The sequence below is a fragment of the Panicum virgatum genome, chromosome 4K, assembly GCF_016808335.1.
Source record: "Panicum virgatum strain AP13 chromosome 4K, P.virgatum_v5, whole genome shotgun sequence".
In the NCBI taxonomy this organism is placed as follows: Eukaryota; Viridiplantae; Streptophyta; class Magnoliopsida; order Poales; family Poaceae; genus Panicum; species Panicum virgatum.
In genome coordinates this window covers 38,263,286-38,283,811 of record NC_053139.1, presented here as the reverse complement: position 1 = coordinate 38,283,811, position 20,526 = coordinate 38,263,286, and the positions used below count along the sequence as shown (strand labels likewise).

Genomic DNA, 20,526 nt, shown 5'->3' with positions numbered 1-20,526 from the left:
TAGCTTGTCCTAAACGGTGGTCATAGATCTACAAAAGATGCAGTGTTCAGTCAGAAAGAATGATGCGCTTCGCCATTGCCATCTGCTGAGAGTAGAGAGCCTGAGAGTTCAGTTCTTGTTCTTCCGATTCGGTCTAGTCCTCTGCCTGAAACTTCTGATACTTGCATTACAGAAGTTATCGCTCACATGGGGAACAATTTGTACAGTTACATATCGGTAAGTAGCATTCGAGTTCTCTTACATTACATACAAACGCTTCCAAAAAGAAAAGAAAAACTCAAAAAAATTGACATGAATTTAATACTCAATTGGCCGCTGATGGCTGGCACTTGGCGAGCTACCAAAATACAGCAAGAGTTAAATACACCAGCGGCCCTTGAACTTGTCCTGAGGTGTCACTTAGGTTCACGAAATTGCAAAATCAAAATCTGGCACCCTGCACTTGTCAAGTTGTGCCACTTAGGTCCATAACCCTTCAAGGGGCATAAATATATGCAAAAACATAACCCTTCAAGGGGCATAAATATATGCAAAAAAAACTTAAATTTTATCGTCTTCTGTATCTACGTCCTCCTCATCTCTTTCACCTCTCTTATCGGGAGGAGCGCGCGGGGGCTCTGGGCGCTGCCGCTCATTACGCTGGCAGCGGCAGCGCCCGAGGTGCCGCGCATGTCGCCATGCTCGCGCTCTTGGTCGGTGTCCTCGGCTGGGGGCTGTGCGGGGCCGCCGCGGCGTACGACGTCACGTCCTGGGCCATCGCCGTCGCGCAGCCGCTCTACGTCATGCGCTGCTGCAGGTGCCCCGGGGGGCTCTGGGCCTTCGCCAAGCTCTCGCTCACGTCCGCCATCATGCTCTGCCTCGGCCGGCTCCTCCTCTCACGGCGGTCTCGACACCTTGGCTCGCCGCTCCCTCCGCTCGGTCTCGAGACGGCGGCACGGCGGAGCAGGGGCCGCCACACACCATCCATCCAGATTGTAACACCCCGGGTGTTTACACAGTAATTTAATTAGGTGCCTGCACAGTAATTGTGTAGGTTTGCCACACTTTATGTGCTTGAATTACGTAAAAAGGATCTTTTTGTAATTATGAAAGGTTATATGTGTAATTATGATTTTATGCAAGGTCCTTTCTGCTGTTGTGTTGAATAGGTTGTGTAATTATAGCTTTAGTGGAGGGTGTTTTTGCAAAATTTCAGTGCATTTAATGCATGGCAGCCATTTTTGCTTTTGAGTCTAGAGTTGAAGTGAAATTGCTTTGAAAAAGACAAATTTCCTAGAATTCAAAAGCTCTTCAATGATTTTAATTTTAGCTCTTGAATCTTTGGTCAAATAAATTTTTGCACAACATCAAAGTTGTAGATCTTGAAAAGTTGAACAACTTTCATGTTGGGCACTTTTTCATTTGAGCTTTAGTTTAAAAGTTATTGCTTGTTTACGGAGAGGCCCCTGGAATTTTTAGTAATTGCAAAACAAACCTTTTCTTCCACCTCCACCTCCCTGCTCTGCTTCTCGTCGCCGGCCACCGACAACGCCGCCATGGAGCGCCTTCCCGGCCTTCCCGGCCATTACTTCGCCGTGCGCTGTCACCCACGCGTCGCGCCGCTCCTCCTCCCCCTCCTGTTGCCTCGCGCTGGAGCCTCTACCCCTCGCCACGCACCCCCGCCGCGCCCAGAACCTCCCCGACGGTCGCCACCGCGACGCCGCCGTGGAGCGCCCACTGCAGAGCCCGCCGCTCTCTTCTAGCGAGCGCCCGAGCACTACACATATCCCAGGACTCGATTTTGTGCATCCCTTTGCTCTATCCTCGCTCCCACGCTGCAGAACACCACCGCCGCCCCGCTTGAACCCCGGCGAGCTCCACCCCGCTGCGGAGCCGCCACTGCAGACCCGCTCCACCCCTACATCCCCCACCATTAGCACCGCCTCGACCTCGCGCAGCTCCTAGACCATCTCCCCTCGCCCGAATCCCACCGGAGCCACCTCGCCGCCGTGCTCCGAGCCCGCAAGCCGCCGCTCGCCGTCGACACCCCACCTCCGACCGCCCTAGCCTCGATTCCAAGCACCCAGAGGTGCGCCTTGAACCCGTGAGGCTCACGCACCCCTCCTACCTCGCCGCCGGTGAGCCCCTCGCCGGGAAACGGCCGGTCAAACCTCACCTCCCCTCTCTGACCCGACCCAAGGACCGCGTGCTTGAATTTGAGAAAGCCCAGGGGGCTGTCTGCGAAGCTATAGACTCAGAGGAATAGTGCTCTAAGGACTTGTTTGTAATAGTTTTCTGTGATCTTTGAAATTCAATATCAATTCATAGAAAATTCGTAAAATAGCAAATCCTAATGTTTTGGAATCCTCTTGAAGAGCTCTATGCAGTAGAACCATAATATGTTAGGCTTTAGTTGCAAGTTTTTGCTGTAGATTTTGTTTTGTGTTACTAGGTGTATAAATACTAGTTCTTTAATCTTTTTCTTATGTGATACTTGAAAGCTGATATTGCTCTGAAATTTTGGTGGTAGTTTACTCTTGTTACACTAGCTTTGCTATAAAAATTTCATGATCAGTTCTTTGTTGTAGCTATTTATTTGATTTAATCCTTGTTTAGTATACTTTATTTATGATAAATAATTTCTGTTCTTGTTAAATCCTGAAAATATTCCTGAGTGTTCATCTAGAATATCTTAACTTGTCCAGGAAGTTTGAGCATCAGTTAATGGCTAGAACAGGAGCTAAAATTGAATCTTTCTAAACTGTTGTATGTTTTGTTTATTTTCTCAGAATTAATTCTTTGTAGGTAAAATCGTGAGAAATTCACAGTAGATAAATCATCCCTGTGTAGATCTCATGTTAAATTTTGAGCTTCTGATCTGCTCTAGTTTGAACTGTGTAATTCTTGCTTGTTCTAGATGTTATCTGAGTAAATGAATTATTCTGACTAAATGGTTAAATGTTTTGGCATGATTTTTACAGGGTAGATTACTTTGTTCATGTTCTGTTTAGTGTAATTTTGGTAGAATTTATTACTATTTGTACTCTGAGTTGTTGTTTTATTTACAAACCATGATTTAATCGTATAGGAAATCACCACCACTCATTTTATGAAGTTAGTTAACTTCTTTTGTGCTGTTGATCATGATGCCTTGTGTAGTTAAATTTGTTATTTAACTACTCTATAAACGATTGCCCATGTTTGTTTATAATTTTGTTCTTGCATTACATATAGACACGACTGCCTTATCGGACGGGACGTACGAGCTGATCCCGGAGTCTGACGGAGGTGATCTCGACGCTCAAGTAAACACTGCGGAACTAACTGAAGCCCCGAACCAAAGTTCGGAAGAGCCTAGCGCTGAAATAGTTAGCAATTACCGAGAATGCAAGCCCCGGACATAACCTATATTTCAAATTATTATCATTTACTGTCATTACTTACTTGTGCATTTACAGTTCTTAGAATTTGGATTGAAACCCTAGATGCATGATCCTAGGAACCTATGTACTGAACACTAGACTTGAGTTCGAGTAATTGCTAAGCTTATAGGAACGGTAAAAGTCGAGTGATTGCCTGTCACTCGCGAGCTTTATAGGAATTGCTTGTTTACTTTCTGTTATCAATATAAGGACGACGGACGGGGTTGTGTTCGATATCATGTCCTATGTGAGACCCCGTCTGTGTTGATGAACTTGCTAAGGTCGCGGTGTGTGGTAGTGCTGGTTAAGTTTTTGAAAGTACTAGTCACATGCCGTAAATATGGTACGCGGCAAGCCTAGTAGCCGATTGGACCGGGGAGTGGATATACCTCCCACTCTCTTAGTAGGGATAGGTTTTATTATATGTTGCGCAACACTACGACTTCTAGGGACAAGGTTCGGCCTTGGAGCCCTGTAGTCGGGGAGAGTGGCACTATCCACAAGCCGGAAAGAAAGGTTAACGGTTGTTTGGGAATGACCCGACGGTATTCCAGACGTGTGTGCTAGGTTACCCTTGCAAGGTTGAATTTCGATTCAGAATCATCCGCCTCTCACGATGAAATGAGACTGCTTGATCTCTTTGCCACACAGAGTAATAAGAGCAACAATATTCTTATTAATCTTGATGTTTGCTTAGAAGTTCCACCATGTTTGGTCAGTAGATGTTTACATAGAATGGTTAATCAACTAGAATCTTGAAGCTAAAACTTGAAAGTAAGGACCTACTCTTTATTGCTTTTCAGCAAAGGAAAACCAGAGCCTTACAAAGTCTTGCATAGTCTAGCTAAGGTGGGCTACTTTTACCCGTTGTCGGTTAAGTCTTGCTGAGTATTAGAATACTCAGCCTTGCTGTTGAAACCCTTTTTCAGGTATGAGTTTTGAGGATCAGATCGCTAGCTTGACCTATCCTTGCTCGTTGCCTCCTGGCTGGTCCGTAGAGTGGGATACGTCTTCGGCCGGCAATAACTATGACGAGTGATACCTTGCTTGGGCTGGCTTGGTACCATTTTGCGACGTGTTGTAGCCGTCGTGTTTTACCTTCCGCTGTTTAAACTCTGAACTTACCCTTATGATTTGTATAACTGCTTTAGTTAAGTTGGTTTTGTAATAATGGTTTGAACTATTTTGTAATCACTACTGAACTTGCCTGTGTTGTAAAATTTATGGTTGTAATATCTCTGGACTCGCCTTCGTGCGTGGTATGCTTGTTCGATCCGAGAATCGGTGGTTGTATCGGGACGTTACCCGACAGACCAAGAATTGTTCCGTTTGAAGTGCGTTTAAGCTAATGTTGCCTTTATGGTGATGGCCTGCGCACTTGAGCCGGGATAATTTAGGCGGTTCTGCCACACAGATGCCATCGCCGCCGCGCGCCGCACGGCCCTGCCGCGGAGCGCCGTCGCCCGCCATGCTCTGCTCTGGAACCAAGCCGCCCCCGCAGACAAATCCGCCGCAGGCACGGCTTGCCGCGCCGATTCCTCACGCGTGAGGCCTTGTCGAGACCCCGCCAAGCTTCCTTGGCCGTCGCCCAGGCTGTCCCGTGCCGGAGTCACCTCCCTGCTGCCCGACAGCGTCGCCGCCCGCGAAACAGAGGAGCTGGCCGCCGGGCAAATCCGCCACCACTACCACCACGACTCCGGTCGATTCCTCTGGCATCGGGCTCCACTGCGACCTCGCCGAGCCACCCCACCAGTCGTCCCGGCTCGTCGACCCTCGAGCAGCTCGCCGCCAGAGCTGTCGCGGGCACCACCGCCGGCGCACGGGGCCAGGCCGCTACGGCGGGCCCCTGGACGCGGCCACCCTCCACGCGGCGGCCTGGCCCCCTGTGCGGCGTGAGCGGGTGTGGGCTGCCGCGGCGGCTCCCATCTCCGGACGGCGGCAACACCAAGGCTAGATCTGGGCGGTCGTTGGCTAGGCGGCGGCGGCAATGCGGGGCCGCACGGTGGCCTTGACACGGAGGATCTGCTCCACGGCACTCGTCTCCGACATCCTCGACTCAGCCCCACCGGCCTGCGGTAGTGCCTCGGCGCCGCGCGCAGCTCCGCCGGCCTTGTTGCACTGCGCCGGCCGCGGTCCGGCCCCGCTGCCGCCCGCAGCTCCACCGGCCGCAGCGCGCCCCGCCGCGCGCGCAACCCCGCAAGCCGCGGCCGCTCGCATGTCCACCCAGCCACGGCCATCCAGCACCGCCGCTGCGCGCAGCTCCGCCAGCCGCGGCGCACGCGGCAGGGCCACCCGAATCCGCGCTTCCAAGTCGACGGGCTGCAGAACCTCACTCAGCTCGAGGTCTTCAACGCGGCGGGGTTCGCTCTCCAGGGGGCGGCGGCGTCTGCGGTGGCCGCGAGCTCCAGTGGAAGGCGAGGAGGCAGGGGGCGGCGGCGGCTCCACGCATTGCGGAGGAAGCAGGGAGGCGTGGGGAGAGAGAGAATGGGAGGGAGGGTGTGAAGGTAGAAGATAGCACTTTTAGAGGGTATTTTTGCATATATTCATGCCACATGGCGCCATCTCAAGGGATATGAACCTAAGTGACACAACTTAATAAGTTTAGGGTGCCAGATTTCGATTTTGCGAGTTCATGGACCAAGTGACACCTCGGGACAAGTTCGAGGGCGGCTGGTGTATTTAACTCATACAGCAATATCAGTAAGCTAGTGCGAGAGGAGAGCCTTGTGGCACTGGCAGCTGCGGCAGTGCTTCTCCGGCGCGTTCTTGCCGTCGCCGCTCCTGGCGTCGAAGTACCACCCGGCGATCGTGTCGAAGAGGACCCCGGCCCCGACGCCAACGGCCAGGTCGATGGTGTAGTGGCCCCTGCACGCGAGCAGCCTGACCACCTGGAGCAAGTTGAGCGCGTCGTAGAGCCGCGCGAGCGCGAGCCGGCCCTCGCGGCGCATGTCGGCGGCCGCGATGACGGCGCCGGCGACGTGGCCCGAGAAGAAGAGGAAGAAGGAGACGTTGCCCACGGGGAAGTCCATCCCGGACCCCAGGAACTCCTCCGGCAGCGGGAGCTGCGTGGCGCAGCCGAGCACGCCCCGGCAGGTGAACATCATGAGCGCCGCGACGGCGGCGCGCGGCCGCTGCTCGGCGAGGATGGCCCACAGGATGTACCCCGCCTGCATCGCGACGAACACCTGCAGAGCAGCGCACGCATGCGGGTGTGAGCTGTCAGCGTCGGTGCCAAGCTGGTCTCATGTCGCGCTCGGCTCGGATTCCCGCGGCGGAGATCTGCCGACGGGGACCGTGGAGGAGCTGGCGGGCGGCGAGATGCAGAATCTTATCAGGAAATCGGTGCATGAACGCGCGTCGCCACGACTATATCGCGTGTTCTTATCAGAAAAAAAGGTGACATTTTGGTTCTATTTGTTGGTGGTGTGGATGCAGCAGAGCCACCGGTTTGTTGATCTCCCTCTCTGCTCGTGACCAGTGAGAGCCTGATAGGTCCGTCCAATGACAAGTTGCAGTTGCCGGTGGCGCAAATCTGCCAGGGTCAAGTACGAGTGGCTCAGGCCTGGCTTGAAAACTACTGCTCGTACCGTCGTGTACGGTGCTAATTATTGGCTGGGGGAGTGCGAGCCACCAGCGGCATTGCCGGTGCATTGACAGCGCCAAGCTTTGCTTTCCTCGCCACCCAAGGGTCCACAAGAACTAAGCTGAATTATGCAATTTTATACTAGTACTGCTAATCCGCTCGTGAATTGCTACACTAAAAATAATTCAGATTGTGCATTTGTCTACATGATGCTGACTGCTACTTGGAATAACAGAGCACAAGAAGGTGTAAACACCGGACCAGCTCATGCGAGTGCAACAGTACCAGAGGTGTGATTGTGTGGACAATGTGCCTGCAATATCCTGACGGTAGTTTTGGAGAACACAATCATAAGGTTCCAGCAAATGCAAGCGTTTCGCTTGGAATGTACGTTTGCCACTGCCCAATAGAATCGCTGCTCCATTGAAATGTTGCCGGTAGGAGCGATTGCGGGTCAAAAAAGGCAGCGGAAATGTACTAGAAATCAGACGGCTCCAGGCAATCTCGTCCAGGAGGACAGGGACGCAGAGCGGAGGCGGCGGCGGAGGGGAAAAAAATCAGACGGGGTTAGGCAGGGGGGTTGCTGACCGTGTTGAGCGCGGCGAGGAGCGAGTTGAGCCAGGGGCGCGCGGCGACGGCGTCGTGCATGCCCTGCGTGGCGGCGAAGCCCAGGTCCAGCGGCGGCGCGGCCGGGCTGACCATGGGGATGGTGTACTCGACGGCCATGAAGAGCAGGAGGCCGCACGCGAAGAGCGCCGGGAGCGGGTGCCGCCGCAGGACCCCCGCCGCGCCCGCCGCCGAGCACCACTCGGGCCGCCGCCCCCACGCGCCCTCGCCGCCCCCCGCCGCCGCGCCCATCGTCCCCTTCTCGGCGGGCGCCGGGTGGACCTTGGCCGCGGCGCGCTCCTCCTTGCTGCTGCTGCGGCGGCGCGCGGCGGTAGCGGCAGCCGGGTCGCGCGCCGCGGCGAGGCTGGGCGGCGGCATGTGCGCGCGGGGCGGGGGGTGGCGCGTCGGTTGGGGGGGGGGGGGGACGTGGGTGGGTTGGCAAAGCTGGCGTGTCGGCGGGTCGCGTGCGCGGGGCGTGCGGGGAGCCGAGGGGAGCGCGGATTTCGACGGTTTTTTTAGGAGGTTTTTTTTATAGGAGTTTTGGGGGGTCTGGGTGGCCGGGCGGAGATCACGAGGGCTGCCCGCCAGGTGAGACGGGGGCGGCGGGGGATTAAAGCCGTGAGGATTAGCGGCGAGGGTTTTTATTAGCGGAGCTGCACCTAGAGCGGTTATGGGAGCTGCAATGAATGCAGCGCGGCGTCTCGACCTGAAAATGCAGGTGCCGATCATCAGCGTTAGGCCAGTTTTAGTTTTAGTGAGAGTTTTATAATATTAAATATCATTAATTTTACTGATATAATAAGGAGAGAGAATGATGAAATTTTATAAGATGTGATGAGAGTTTCATTAGTATAAAACTCATCCACCGCTTCCCGCCACCACCCCGACCACCAGCGACCTCGCCGGCGGCTGCTCCGCCCACCTACCACCCATCCCGGCCCCCATCCCCTAACTTGCTGGCTGCCGCGCCCCTTCCTCTGGCTCGAGATAGAAGATGAATAGAGACATGGGCGGATGCCGCGCGCTTCTGCGATAAGAGAGGGAAAATCGACTATGCGATGAATAGACTTTGCCCCTCCGACCAGCAATGCAAGCGCAGGGAATTCCTGCTACTTTTCTCCGACGGCGACGGCGGAACGCCCCGCGAGAAAAAAAAAAACAGACGCCTCGCACCTTTCACTCGCTGCGCAGTCGTACGATGTGGACTGCCCCTGTGGTCTAAACCAGCCCATGAACTGGGTGAATCGTATGGGCCTAAAGTTAGAGCAAAAGCAATACATGCATGACTCTTGCGCGCCATTCAATCCGCCCAGGAACTTGGTCAAAACATATAAGCAATACCTGACTTACTCAACAGTTGAGTCGTGTAATACAAATGTTTCTTTGGTACTTTCCACATTAGTAGTTTCAAACTTGGGAACATATCAGGTGCAAACCATTCTCTTCATAAAAATTATGCAAACTTCAATCTGGTCCACCAAATATATTAAGTCTAATTATTCCATAATTTGACCACCAATTGCTACAGTAACTAACCACTAATCGTGCATTAATTATAGAGTAAATTGCACCCACCATACAACAACTTGTCAGGTGGGTGCAAATTGGTCCAACAACTTGTAAATACTCAATTTAGTACAATAACTTGACAGGTGAGTGCAAATCGGTCCAACAACTTGTAAAATGTCCAATCTAATACAATGACTTGGCAAATAGGTGCATTCATAGTCGAAACATTACACGGCAATATAACTAACGCAATGAGGCTGTTCGGCTTGTCTTGTCCTAGTTTGTTTCGTCTTATTTCCTCTCACAAAATACTATTCATTCTACAAGTCCTACACTATTCATGCGGTCAGCCGAACAGACTCAATGTCTCCATAAAGAATATATTCACGTTAGGATAAATTATTAAGTATTATTTGACGATTGATTTTCGTGCTACACTTGTATGGCAATGTATTTGGCCAAGATAAGAACACTCAGTGTTTAGAAATTAATGTTTTATCTTTAAATTAATTATTATTGTATAGTGATTTAATTTTTATTAAAACTATTTAATTTGATATTCAATATTGAAAAATTCACCCTCACTGTTTTCGATATGTTTGATTATATGTATTGTTAAGCTAAAAAAAATTCAATATGTTGATACAAACCATTCATACCTTTTAGTTTGGTACAAATCTTTTTAAAGCCTACCCGCAAAAATATTTTTAAAGCCTCTTATATTTGTTAGAAAGGAAAATGAGCTAAATAAAGTAATAAACAGAAACAAACATGAGTATTGTTGAATACATGAGCAGAAGTGCGCAGAAAAAACCTAAGGTTTCAGGGTCTCTCTTATCAACTTCAGTGTTTCAATGATGCTAATGGTGTAATTCTAAAATTTGATTGAACTTGCACTAATAAAAAATTGTACATAGTTGAAAAGCAACAACCGGATCACCATCAATAATTTTTATTTATAAAATCTAAGAATTATAGATGTTCATCTACTGTGCTTAATATATTATTGTTGTTGTAATGGTGGTTAAATAATATATTATTTTTATAAAACCATAATTAATTAATTATGATAATAAAATTGTTGGCTTCCATTGCGACATGAAAATATGTGGTCAAATAATACGTTATGACGTGAATATACTCTTTATTGTGACCTGATGTTAGAAAATACATTGTCGTGTAACGTTTGAACTATGAATAATGCACCAATTTATCAAGTTATTACATTAAGTTAAGCATTTTCTAAGTGGTTGGATCAATCTACACCCAGCTGTAGAGTTATTGTACTAAATTGAGTACTTTACAATTTCTGGGACCAATTTGCACGCACCTACCAAGTTGTTGTATGGTGGGTGCAATTTACTCTTTTTTTTAACTGTTGTCAAAGTTTCGAAACAAATTGATACTGAAGTAACATTTCGTTTGTCATGAAGGATTGCCTTGATGAAACTTAGGATTCTTTATGTAATTAGTTCATATGTTAACTATCTGTGCCATATATTTCGAAGATATTAAAAAAATGCACAATTATTTTTTGCAAAGGTTCCAATTGCGTCACTTTTATTTTTCAATTCTTTGCTTGCAATACCGAATTTTGCAGCAGCTCATGGCGTTGAGTTTACTGAAGATGAAAGCTCAATGAATGGTCAGGAAGACAAAAAAAAACGCTACGCCAAGGTTTGCCGCAGCCATTTGCCTTTTAGTCCCTTCTTTTTTGCAATTATATCTCACCCGATTTTTTTTTTATATTGTAGGCTGAAGTTACTGGCAAGAGGAGAGGATCCCCGGTCGAGACACCTCTGGTAAGAATGCCAAGGGAGAATCGGCTGGTCAGATTTCAGGCGCCGAGGAGTTATCAACTCAAGGGAAGTATGCCAATTTGTTTTCTCTTCTCAATTTGGTATTGTCGGTTGCATTTAGAATTAATTGTTGCTAATAGTTAACCCTTTGCGGACCATGACTAGTTTTGATGGTGAAGACTTTGATTAAAGTTTGATGCATGCCAAGTCTTGCCATGTCACAACACCATTCAGACTAGTTGGTACTGTGTGTGCTACTCAGCTCAGCTGATATCCTCAGGGGGCACTTTTTCTAGCAGAGGGCACACGGCTTGTTGCCAAGACAAGCTGCACCTGCATGACATAACTATCCTGATGATCCTGCAGAGCTTATTAGACCACCAAGCTTGAGCATGATGAAGTCGATCAAGTCCATCTCGTAGGGCACAACAGTCCGGTTCATTTTATCCGCGGATAGTGGCGGGAAGCAGTCCATGACCTTTTCCATGGTCTTGTTGTGAAGGTCGACGACGAAGACGGCGCTGCTTCTGTAGAGCACGAGCATTGAGCCCCCGCTCAAGTCAAACCACTTCTCCATGGGCTGCCAGAGCGGGGGTGTTTCCGGGTAGGGCACCACCGCTGGTATTGTGAAGGCGGTGCGCTCCCACGCCTCCGCCTCCGCCGCCGCCTGGCCGCCGCCGGCTTGCTGTTGCTGACGACAAGTGGAAACAGCCACGTGCGAGATGTACACGCAGACGACCGCAAGCTTGCCGTCTCCGGTGACGCAGAGGTGCGGGTCGCCTCCAGCGCGGACGGGGATCCTTGTAAAGGTAAAGCAGATGGGCCCTGCTGCTGCTGCTCCTCCTCCTCCTAGCTGCACGCTGAGCTTGTACAGGCTGCCATCATCATCTTGGGCTCCCGTGTCGCACAGCCAGAGCCAGTGCGCCGCGCCCTGGTGAACGACGGCGGACCTCTGGCCCACCCGGGAGAAGCGGTGGCTGTTGACCTGGCATAGGGCGGGCGTGGGCGCGCTCCAGCTGCGCGTGGCGGCGGAGTACAGGTGGAGGCACAGCATCCATTTGAAGGCCATGGTGGCGACGAGCAGCTGCGAGAAGGTGAAGCGGCCGGCGGCGTCGGCGCCGGCGTCGGCGGCTGTGATGATGGCGTAGCTGCAGATGTGAACGTGATTAGGGTCCCTGTCCAAAGGCGCGAGGAGGTGGCGTTCGCCCGTGACGGGGTTGCAGACGCCAAAGAGGAGGTGGGTGTCGCGGCGGCGGGCGACACGCTGCATGAGGACGATGCCACGGCGCGCCGCCAGGGGCACGGCGTAGTCGAAGGCGCCGCCGCCGTCGGCGACCAAGGAGGAGGTGAGGGCACGAGCCGTGGGGCCAGGCCCGAACGACCTGGGCGCCGGCAGGAAGGAGCAGGCCGAGGCTCGCTGCGCGGCATCCATCAGCGTCCACATCATCACCCCTGGCAGGGCGTCCTGCAAGAAGAAGCCGAGGAGGCCCTGGCCCGGACACAGGATCTCGCGGAGGAAGGTCCGGTCGGTGAAGCGGCCAAGCCAGCGGCGGCATGTCGCGGCGAGCATGAACAGGTCCTTGACGGTGCCCACGCGGGACAAGACCTCTTGGAGGAGGTGCTCCGGCAAAGCCGACAGGTCCCCGCCCCCGCCCCGTCGTCGTCTCTTTGCAGCAACCGCGTCCTCCGCCATGCCTCCCGCTCTCGCTGCGCTAGCCTGCCGGTGAGAAAGAACAAACAACTTTGTGTTCCGTTTCGTTGTTGACGACGAGGAGGTTCATTTATATGCTCAAAATCAGGTCCGGATTCGATCCGAAAATCTTGTTTGACGCGGCAACTTTCCTAATCCTAGCCTACACCTTCCTTTTTTCTTCGTGTATGTATATGGGGACCCTCAAAATCAGATCCGGATCCGAAATCTTGTTTTGACGCGCGTTGGCCGGCAACTTTCCTAATCCTAGCCTACTTGTTCGGCACAACTTAAACTCCTTTCTTAACAAAGATGGCAGCACAAAGCAATGTATGATAATTAGCAAGGATATGTATCACTCTGTAAAGCCTCCATCAGTGGATGGATCGACTCATTAAAGCTTAACAATAGGCTAGAGCTTCAGTCGATGGATGGAGCTACTCAGCAAAGCTTAACAAGTGGCAACTCGACCGTCTGATATCTACATATATATTCTCTGTGAGGTTCTGCTAGCTACTGCTGCTGCTCAAGACTTTCTTTGAACAGACCACGGGATAGGTGCGCGTGCAATCCTTCGTTATATTTACAAGAAAGAATGCTGATCGAGTGTCTAATGGTAACTGATAAGTCAAGATACACTGCTTACAGTTACAGGGGAAGAAAGAACAATGATTTGTTAATCTTGTCAGCCTGCCTGCTTGATGCACATCCCACATATAAATAAAATCACCTGAAGCATCCAAGATCAAGCTATAATCTGATTGCTAAAAATGAAAAAAAAATCCCTAGGAGGCTAGAAGTTGGTATGATAGAGAATTATATATCACAGGGTTATCAGTTTCATACGGGCATTTAAACTGCTAAAAAAATAAGTACAGTGAAAGTTGAGGAGTCATATGATTTTTTTTATAGATAAACTGAGTAAATATGGTACTATGGTTTAAGCATGAGGATAATAGTTATTGGGAGTAAAAGAACTCATGTGTATGGTACTATTATTTGATTTTTCATTGTGAACTTCCCATTCCCAACATTCTAATTTGCTCAATTGTACCTTAATTTAGCCCTTTACTACAGATGTCCTATGCCTTCCTCAGTTCACTATGGCCAAAAAATAAAGATAGATAGAAGAAGAACTGTAGACAAATAGTGTAAAATCCAACCCTCAGCTCGAAATTTCTGCAAATAGAAATAACATGCCCAATTCAGATTGCCTTTCAGTATGCTGCGGTATCAGAAAAAAAAGTGTAGGCATGATAAGTACAGCACTAGAATTCAGTGAGAAAACCGATTGCACAAATTAGGACACCATGAGCGTTGACGCTGACGCAAGCTCATAAAGTAGGGCGTTGGTCAGCTCGTAAATGGCCTCTTGGAAGCAGCAGCGTTCGTGCCGACCAGTTGACCACGAGTCCATGACTCTCAATTTTTTTTTTTTTGAAAAGCCGACCACGGCGTGAATGGCCTAGCATGGCATTACACACATCTCCGTCCGTCCCCTCCCCCCCGGGGATCTTCTCGAGAGTGAGTGAATAGTGGGCGACCGCCGTTGACCGCGATGGCCTGGCATGATAAATGGACAAGCGTGCACCACCCAGCCATGGCTCATGGCAGCATGGCACACCTCCGGCTCCGACCAGCAGTGCAAAGCGCGGGGAATTCTCTTCTCGCCGCTGCTACTTTTCTCCGACGGCGACGGAACGCGGCGAACCAGACCAGACGTCTCCTCGCTCACCCGCCGCTGCCGGGCTCGTCGCGCGTGCGTCGACGCCGATGCGCGCAGCCCATGAGCAGTCGTGAGCAGCCCATGAGCCCAAGCCCCTGAGCGCCCTTGGGCCAGAAGGCCTGTGGGCCGCTCCTTCGGCCTAAACCAGGGGCCTGCCGCCATACAATCGGCCCATGAACTGGGTGAAATCATATGGGCCTAAAGTTGGAACAAAAAAAAGCAATACATGACTCTTGCGCGCCATACAATCGGCCCATGAGCTCGGTGAAAAAATATGGGCCCAAAAGTTAGATCAAAAGCAATAGCCAACTTACTCAAACAGTTTCACTTCCTCTCAAAAAATCCTCTCAAAAAATAAAACAGTTGCACTTGGCTCTACGAGTAGTCGTGTAAAACAAATGTTTTTGTGGTACTTCCCAAATCAGTAGTTTCAAACTTTTCGTGATAATTCTCAGAGACTGCCGTATAATAAGCAAAAATAGAAAAAGAAAAGGAGGACGTGCCATCTGTCATGGGCATGGATGAAGAAGACACATCTTGGACCACAAATTCCAATAAGGACGGTGCCACGCCAGTGGCCAGGCACTTAATTAATTATTAATAGGCCGGCCACAGCTGCTAGTTTATTCAAGACCAAATACCGATGGCACCTGGGGATCCTTTGCCGACATCCCCCCTCCCCTCCCCCCTCTTCTTTTTTCTTCCATCTCTGAGCTTCTAAATATCCTTGCGGCAATGCACCAAACTTTTCTAGCGAATCATCAGCATAGCATATATAGACAGCACACATTCAGAAGACAATCCTTAGGTACACAGCACATGTCAGTGCAGTGGCATCCAAAGCTCAGTTGCTCACTAATTCAGCACCGACCGTACCGTACCACAGTACTTAACGAGCAAGAGAGATCATCAAAGATTCCATGGAAGAAAAAATAATTTTAGTCTGAAGGAGGGGCTAAAAAGATTTTAAAAAATAATTTTAGTCTGAAGGAGGGGCTAAAAAGATAGGATATGCCAAAAGTTTCCCTTTACTCTTTTTATCTTGATACTATATTCTTCTTTATGCAAAGATCAAAAGAGGAATGCAAAAAGGACGCTGGGAAATGAAAGGAGTGACCACTACAGCACTAGACCTTGTTTAAAAAAACACGGGTTGATGGGCATACTGCTAAGATATGATTGTTTCAACCTTCAGCAGTAACTACTGCTCACCTGGTGGATCTACAACGACAGGGAATGATTCAGTAAAACAATGACCATATATACTTGTTCTGCACCTACTCCATTCTTTACAAAGATGGCAACGCAAAGTAATACATGATTATTAGCAACGATATGTATCACTCTGTAAAGCCTCCATCAGTGGATGGGTCCACTCACCAAAGCTTAACAAATAGGCTAGAGGTTCAGTCAATGGATGGAGCCACTCAGCAAAGCTTAACAAGAGGCATAAAAATTACATATCATATCCTTCGACTGTCTGATATCTACTATATAATCTGTGAGGTTCTGCAACTAGTGCTTCTCAAGACTTTCTTTGAACAGATCACAGGATAGGTGCACGTGCAATCCTTCATCATACCCACAAGAATGGATACTGATCTTTCAGTCAGCATCTGCTTCGAGTGTCTAATGGTAACTGATATGTCAAGATACAATGCTTACAGGGGAAGAAAGAACAATGATTTGTTAATCTTGACAGGCTAGGCTGCTTGATGCACATCCCACATATAAATAAAATCACCTAAAGGTATCCAAGCTCGAGCTATAACTTGATTGCTAAAAATGGAGAAAAAAACTAGGAGGCTAGAAGTTGGTGAGATAGAGAATTATATTTCACGGGGTTATCAGTTTCAAAAGGCATTTCAATTGCTAAAAATAAAATATGTACAGAGAAACTATGAAGCGAGGATTCCAATGTATGAATTCTTTTTTAGATAAACTGAGTATGTTTTTCATCAAAAAGCAGATCAGCATGAGGATAATAGTTATTGCAAGAATAAGAACTCATGGGCATGGTACTAGTATTTGAATTTTCATTGTGAACTTCCCATTCCCAACATTCTAACTTGCTCAGTTGTACCTTTACTACAGATTTGCTATCCCTTCCTCAATTCACTATGGCCCAAAAATGAAAATAGATAAAAGAACCATAGCCAAATAGTGTAAAATCCAACCCCCAGCTCGAATTTTCTGCAAATAGAAATAACAAGCTCAAGTCAGGTTACCTTTCAGTATGCTGCGGTATCAGGAATCAAAATGTAGGCATGATAAGTACAGCACTAGAATCCAGGAATCAAACTGCATTGTTTGATACATCATGACATAGTGCATGAGACATAGATGAGTACAAAACACCTATAGTTCTTTGTACCAAGTTTCATTCACAGTGTCTTCACACTCAAAGTGGTTTGCTTTGCTGGAATAGACTAGGGACTTCAGAATATGAAATCAGAGGATAACCTCTAGCAATTTTCCATTGCTTAGTGATAAGAAAAAATGTACTTTGAGAAAAGGCAGCAAAAGGTCATTTGTAGTTTTTGCTACTGATTTGTTGAAGGAATGGGCCCAGGCTAACTTGACAGAGGAGGTTTCAGAAAGCAAAGAAAATTGTTTGCTTTCAAATAGGAAAAGAGTTAGCGAAGATAACTCTGACTATTACATGCTTTATTTAGGACCAGTGCTTGTCAACCTTTTTTATTCAAACAATGGAAATGATGGTGGGTATGTACAAATTATACAAGGACTGACAATTTCAGGAACCACCCAAATGTTGAACATGGGTATCAGTTAAGCTCCATGGCCATCATCTCGACTAAAATACTCTCTTGTACAAATTTCTAATATTCTAATAACATATTTGCTGACAATATGAAACCAAACTTATGGGCTAAAACCTAGCACATGATGTCCTCAACATTAAATTTTCAACATAACAGGCCCAGCATCTAGTGCGTGCAGAAAATTGTTGCTTCCAAAGTTGCACTAATACCACAACTGTATGGTGTTCATTACCTACCATCTTAAAAGCTATAATACGACCATCACAAATTCCTACAATTGAAATATCGGTTCAAGATTGGCGGGCTCATCCACACTTCAATCCAAGTCAACAATCATCTAATGAGAACTAACAATAGATACCGAGACTTCATGCTAGAATCAGCAGAGTAATCTAAAACGACAAGAAGCAATTGGTTACCTTCACGGACAGCATGGATGAGGATGCAGATGAAGGAAGTAGACCAGAGACACCAATGTCATATGAAATCCTTCCATCTGGAAGGAACAGCCCATAGTGCCTCTCGGAGCTAGGTCCAGGCTTCTGATTCTCATTAAACAGAGCAAATATATAAGCTTTCACTGGTCTTTTTGGCTTCAGAGGAGTTCCCTTCCTAAGGAAGAGCCTTTTACGGAGATTGAAATTATATGTCCTTGCATTCTCAGATGAAGTCCCTGCTTCATTTTGATCTCCACTAGATGCCCAGCCAGTCTCTGCCACCCGAACCTCCATGTCATCATAGCCTGCGGCATGTAGAGCAGCATAAGCTGCATCTATCTGAGCATCAAACATGTTGTCATAGTGCAGGCTGGTATTTGGATCAACAATTCCATTATTGGGTTTAAAGAGAGCATAATTGATATCGATATGTTCTGGATCACTTATGTAAGCCAAAAAGGGGTAAGAGTTGACATAGAAAGGCGAGTGAATCATTGCAAACAAGTCCAGGAGAGGTTTCATGTATGGCATGAGTTCTTCCTTGAAGACACATGCAGAGGGTGGATAGGAATTAGCAAAAACAGCTTCTGAGTGAGGTGTGAAAAGCTCAATTTCTTTCTCCAAGTGGAGCCTCTTAAGTCCATTATACACATTCTTCACAGCATCAACAAGCGGCTGGTACAAGCTCTGATCTTGGCCTCCCAGAACCTCGTTTCCCACAGTGATCCCAACAATGCGCGTCTGAGGGAGATAAGGCTTCACATTCTGATTCAGCCAGTCCATCGACCTGCTCTCGTTTGCAGCCATATCCTTGACGAGCCCATTGGGGATTGCAATGACCAGGTTGAGTCCGGACCCTTTGAACGCATCAAGAACGTTGTGATCCGAGTCATATATCTTGACATTCCTTATCTTTGACTTTTTCAGGAGCTCCACCACTTTATCCGGGGAAGGGATGTTGTTTGCTATTCTCCCGTAGTTTATCCCGTAACCCCCGACAAAAGCTTCAACCGCTAGCGGACCTAGACATGACAAACAACAACCAATTTCAGTTCTTTCCCACAAAATCGCCTCTTTTGTCGCATAGTAACATCTAGTACAATTGAATGCATATGCAGCGCAGCTCACTAATTGATCACGATAAACAACTGAATCGAATACGTAGCATAAAAGAAAATGTCAGTACCAGGTGGCGGGAACGCCAGGAGGCAGAAGCAGCAGAGAAGCAGCAACATCCGCGGCACCATCGTCGCAGAACCAAGCAGCAGACTGCCACAGCAGGAACCAGCAGCGTGAGAGGTGCAGGCAAGCAGCGCCTTGCTGCGCACTTCGGTTCCGGTCCGGGGCATGGCGCCAGGGCAGCAAGTTCCATAGACGGGCCGGGGCCCCTCCAACGCCGGGAACCGGCGGCTGCTCTCCCCCGCCGCCACCTCCGCTTCAGCCATCGCACGGGAAAGAGAATCGCAAAGAATAGGAAAGAATCTCGGATCCCTCACTTCCCGCACCCGAACCTCCACTGCCGCCGCAATTACCGACCGCCACCGCCGCCACTACCAACGAGGGCGGGCAAAGAAGGAATCTTGACTCCTGCTGTACGGGTAGCAGCGCAGGAGTAACAAGCAGCAAAGAGAAGTGGCGGAAGGATGCCAAGACGGAAAGCGAGAGCTTTCTCCCGGCGCCGGGCGGGGGGTTAAGACGAGGGTTTGCTTAGCGAGAAAGGAGATCGATCGGGGGGCAAAAGGGTGGGAGGGCGAAGTGGATTGGCGACCTGACAAAGGGGGGCCGCCGGTTGGGGGTGAAGGGGGCCGGAGCACCGGAGCTGGCCGCCGCCCCGTGCCTTCCGCTCCGGACACACCGGCGGCGGCGGGCGGCGAGAGCGACGGAGAGGGAAACCGCAACCGCTGCTCAGGCTATCCTCTCTCTCCCTCTCTCTCCGATGGAGGATGGGGGTTTCGCCGTTTCGGTTTGATTTTTGAAAACGCCGAAGGGAGGAAGCAGCCGGGGTGGGCAGCGGAGGCAGCAGTTGTGCAGGGGGCCAGGGGCAGAAGGAGGAGGCGGCGTGGCGGTGGTGTGGTGCTCTGTGCGTGCGTGTCGTGGACCGGCCGCGGTGGGGGGACGAGGAGTCACCTGGGCATTCGGTAATAGCGAACCGAGGTTGGGTTCTTCTGTACCCATACAAAATTGATTGGTTCCTGCAGAAACTCGGTACCGAGGAAATTCGGTATCGTTACTTTCGGTTCAGTTCCGGTATTTACCAAAAGAATCGAACAGACTACAATGACATGCAATATCAAGTTTCAATAGCCAACTTTGACACAAATTCAACATGATTCCATAGAGAATAATAGTATAAAAATCATACATATAAAAGTCCACAATACTACATGAGTAGATTACTGTAAATATGTAACAAAGTTGTCCATAAATACATAACAAATACGTAACATGAGCTGCTACTTGCGTAATTCGGTACTAGTTCGGTACTTCGGTTTACCGAGATACAGAACCGAATATACCTCGGTAAATTCGGTTCCCCAGAACTAGGAACCGAACAGGGAACCGAATATTTCGGTTTCGGTACTTTCGGTTCGGTTCTCGGTAAATTCAGTTCGGTACTCGGTATTCGGTATTTCATGCCCAGGGTTAACGAGGAGGGTGGCTTTCGTGTGGCCGTTTTGCGGATTGCCCCTCAAAAGTCCAAAAGTCTCTCGCGTTACCATCCCTAGATTTTGAAGTTATAAGTAGTGGTTTTGTTGATGAAACCACAGCCCTTGGACTTTCTTGTTCTACTTTTGCGGTTGGCTTTTGTTTCAGAATTGATGGGCGTTGTTTGCCTATATTTCCAAACAGGAGATGTACTTACCCCTCTAACCGTGTGACGTGCTAACAATATGATGAGCACAGATCAAATTAGAAATATCGCAAGACCTAAGGAGCAACATGCATAGTAGTTGGTACGAAAAGTGTGTCGGTTATCCACATGCTTTCTAAG

At 48.9% G+C, this 20,526-nt stretch overlaps 2 protein-coding genes across 5 annotated transcripts; both read right to left on the bottom strand.

Annotated features, from left to right (window-relative positions):
* Nucleotides 1-140: 140 nt before the first annotated feature.
* LOC120703877 (phosphatidylcholine:diacylglycerol cholinephosphotransferase 1-like) lies at nt 141-8,029 on the bottom strand. 3 transcript variants are annotated; one of them, XM_039988075.1, is made up of 3 exons: nt 7,573-8,029; nt 6,088-6,586; nt 141-345 (listed from the first exon to the last, which is right to left on the bottom strand). In XM_039988075.1, exons 1-2 carry the CDS (start codon nt 7,966-7,968, stop codon nt 6,107-6,109), a joined length of 876 nt encoding a protein of 291 aa, XP_039844009.1. In that variant the 5' UTR covers nt 7,969-8,029; the 3' UTR covers nt 141-345; nt 6,088-6,106. The 3 variants fall into 3 exon arrangements, with proteins under 3 accessions (XP_039844009.1, XP_039844010.1, XP_039844008.1); XM_039988076.1 differs by having other exon boundaries at nt 141-354; nt 6,097-6,586; XM_039988074.1 differs by lacking the exon at nt 141-345 and having other exon boundaries at nt 5,920-6,586.
* Nucleotides 8,030-15,616: 7,587 nt separating this feature from the next.
* On the bottom strand, nt 15,617-19,643 carry LOC120703875 (glucan endo-1,3-beta-glucosidase 14-like). 2 transcript variants are annotated; one of them, XM_039988069.1, is made up of 4 exons: nt 19,212-19,617; nt 18,721-19,074; nt 17,517-18,556; nt 15,617-16,507 (listed from the first exon to the last, which is right to left on the bottom strand). In XM_039988069.1, the coding sequence occupies exons 2-4, from the start codon at nt 18,977-18,979 to the stop codon at nt 16,433-16,435; spliced, it is 1,374 nt and encodes a 457-aa protein (XP_039844003.1). In that variant the 5' UTR covers nt 18,980-19,074; nt 19,212-19,617; the 3' UTR covers nt 15,617-16,432. The 2 variants fall into 2 exon arrangements, with proteins under 2 accessions (XP_039844003.1, XP_039844002.1); XM_039988068.1 differs by having other exon boundaries at nt 18,721-19,643.
* Nucleotides 19,644-20,526: the final 883 nt, after the last annotated feature.

Coding starts and splice junctions, on each gene's coding strand:
- LOC120703875 (XM_039988068.1), bottom strand. CDS start 18,979: ATGGCTGAAGCGGAGGTGGCGGCGGGGGAGAGCAGCCGCCGGTTCCCG. Junction 18,557..18,720: donor CCTGGCGTTCCCGCCACCTG/GTACTGACATTT, acceptor TGTCATGTCTAG/GTCCGCTAGCGGTTGAAGCT. Junction 16,508..17,516: donor CATCCATGCTGTCCGTGAAG/GTAACCAATTGC, acceptor TTCTATTTGCAG/AAAATTCGAGCTGGGGGTTG.
- LOC120703877 (XM_039988075.1), bottom strand. CDS start 7,968: ATGCCGCCGCCCAGCCTCGCCGCGGCGCGCGACCCGGCTGCCGCTACC. Junction 6,587..7,572: donor TCCTCGCCGCGCTCAACACG/GTCAGCAACCCC, acceptor GCTGCTCTGCAG/GTGTTCGTCGCGATGCAGGC.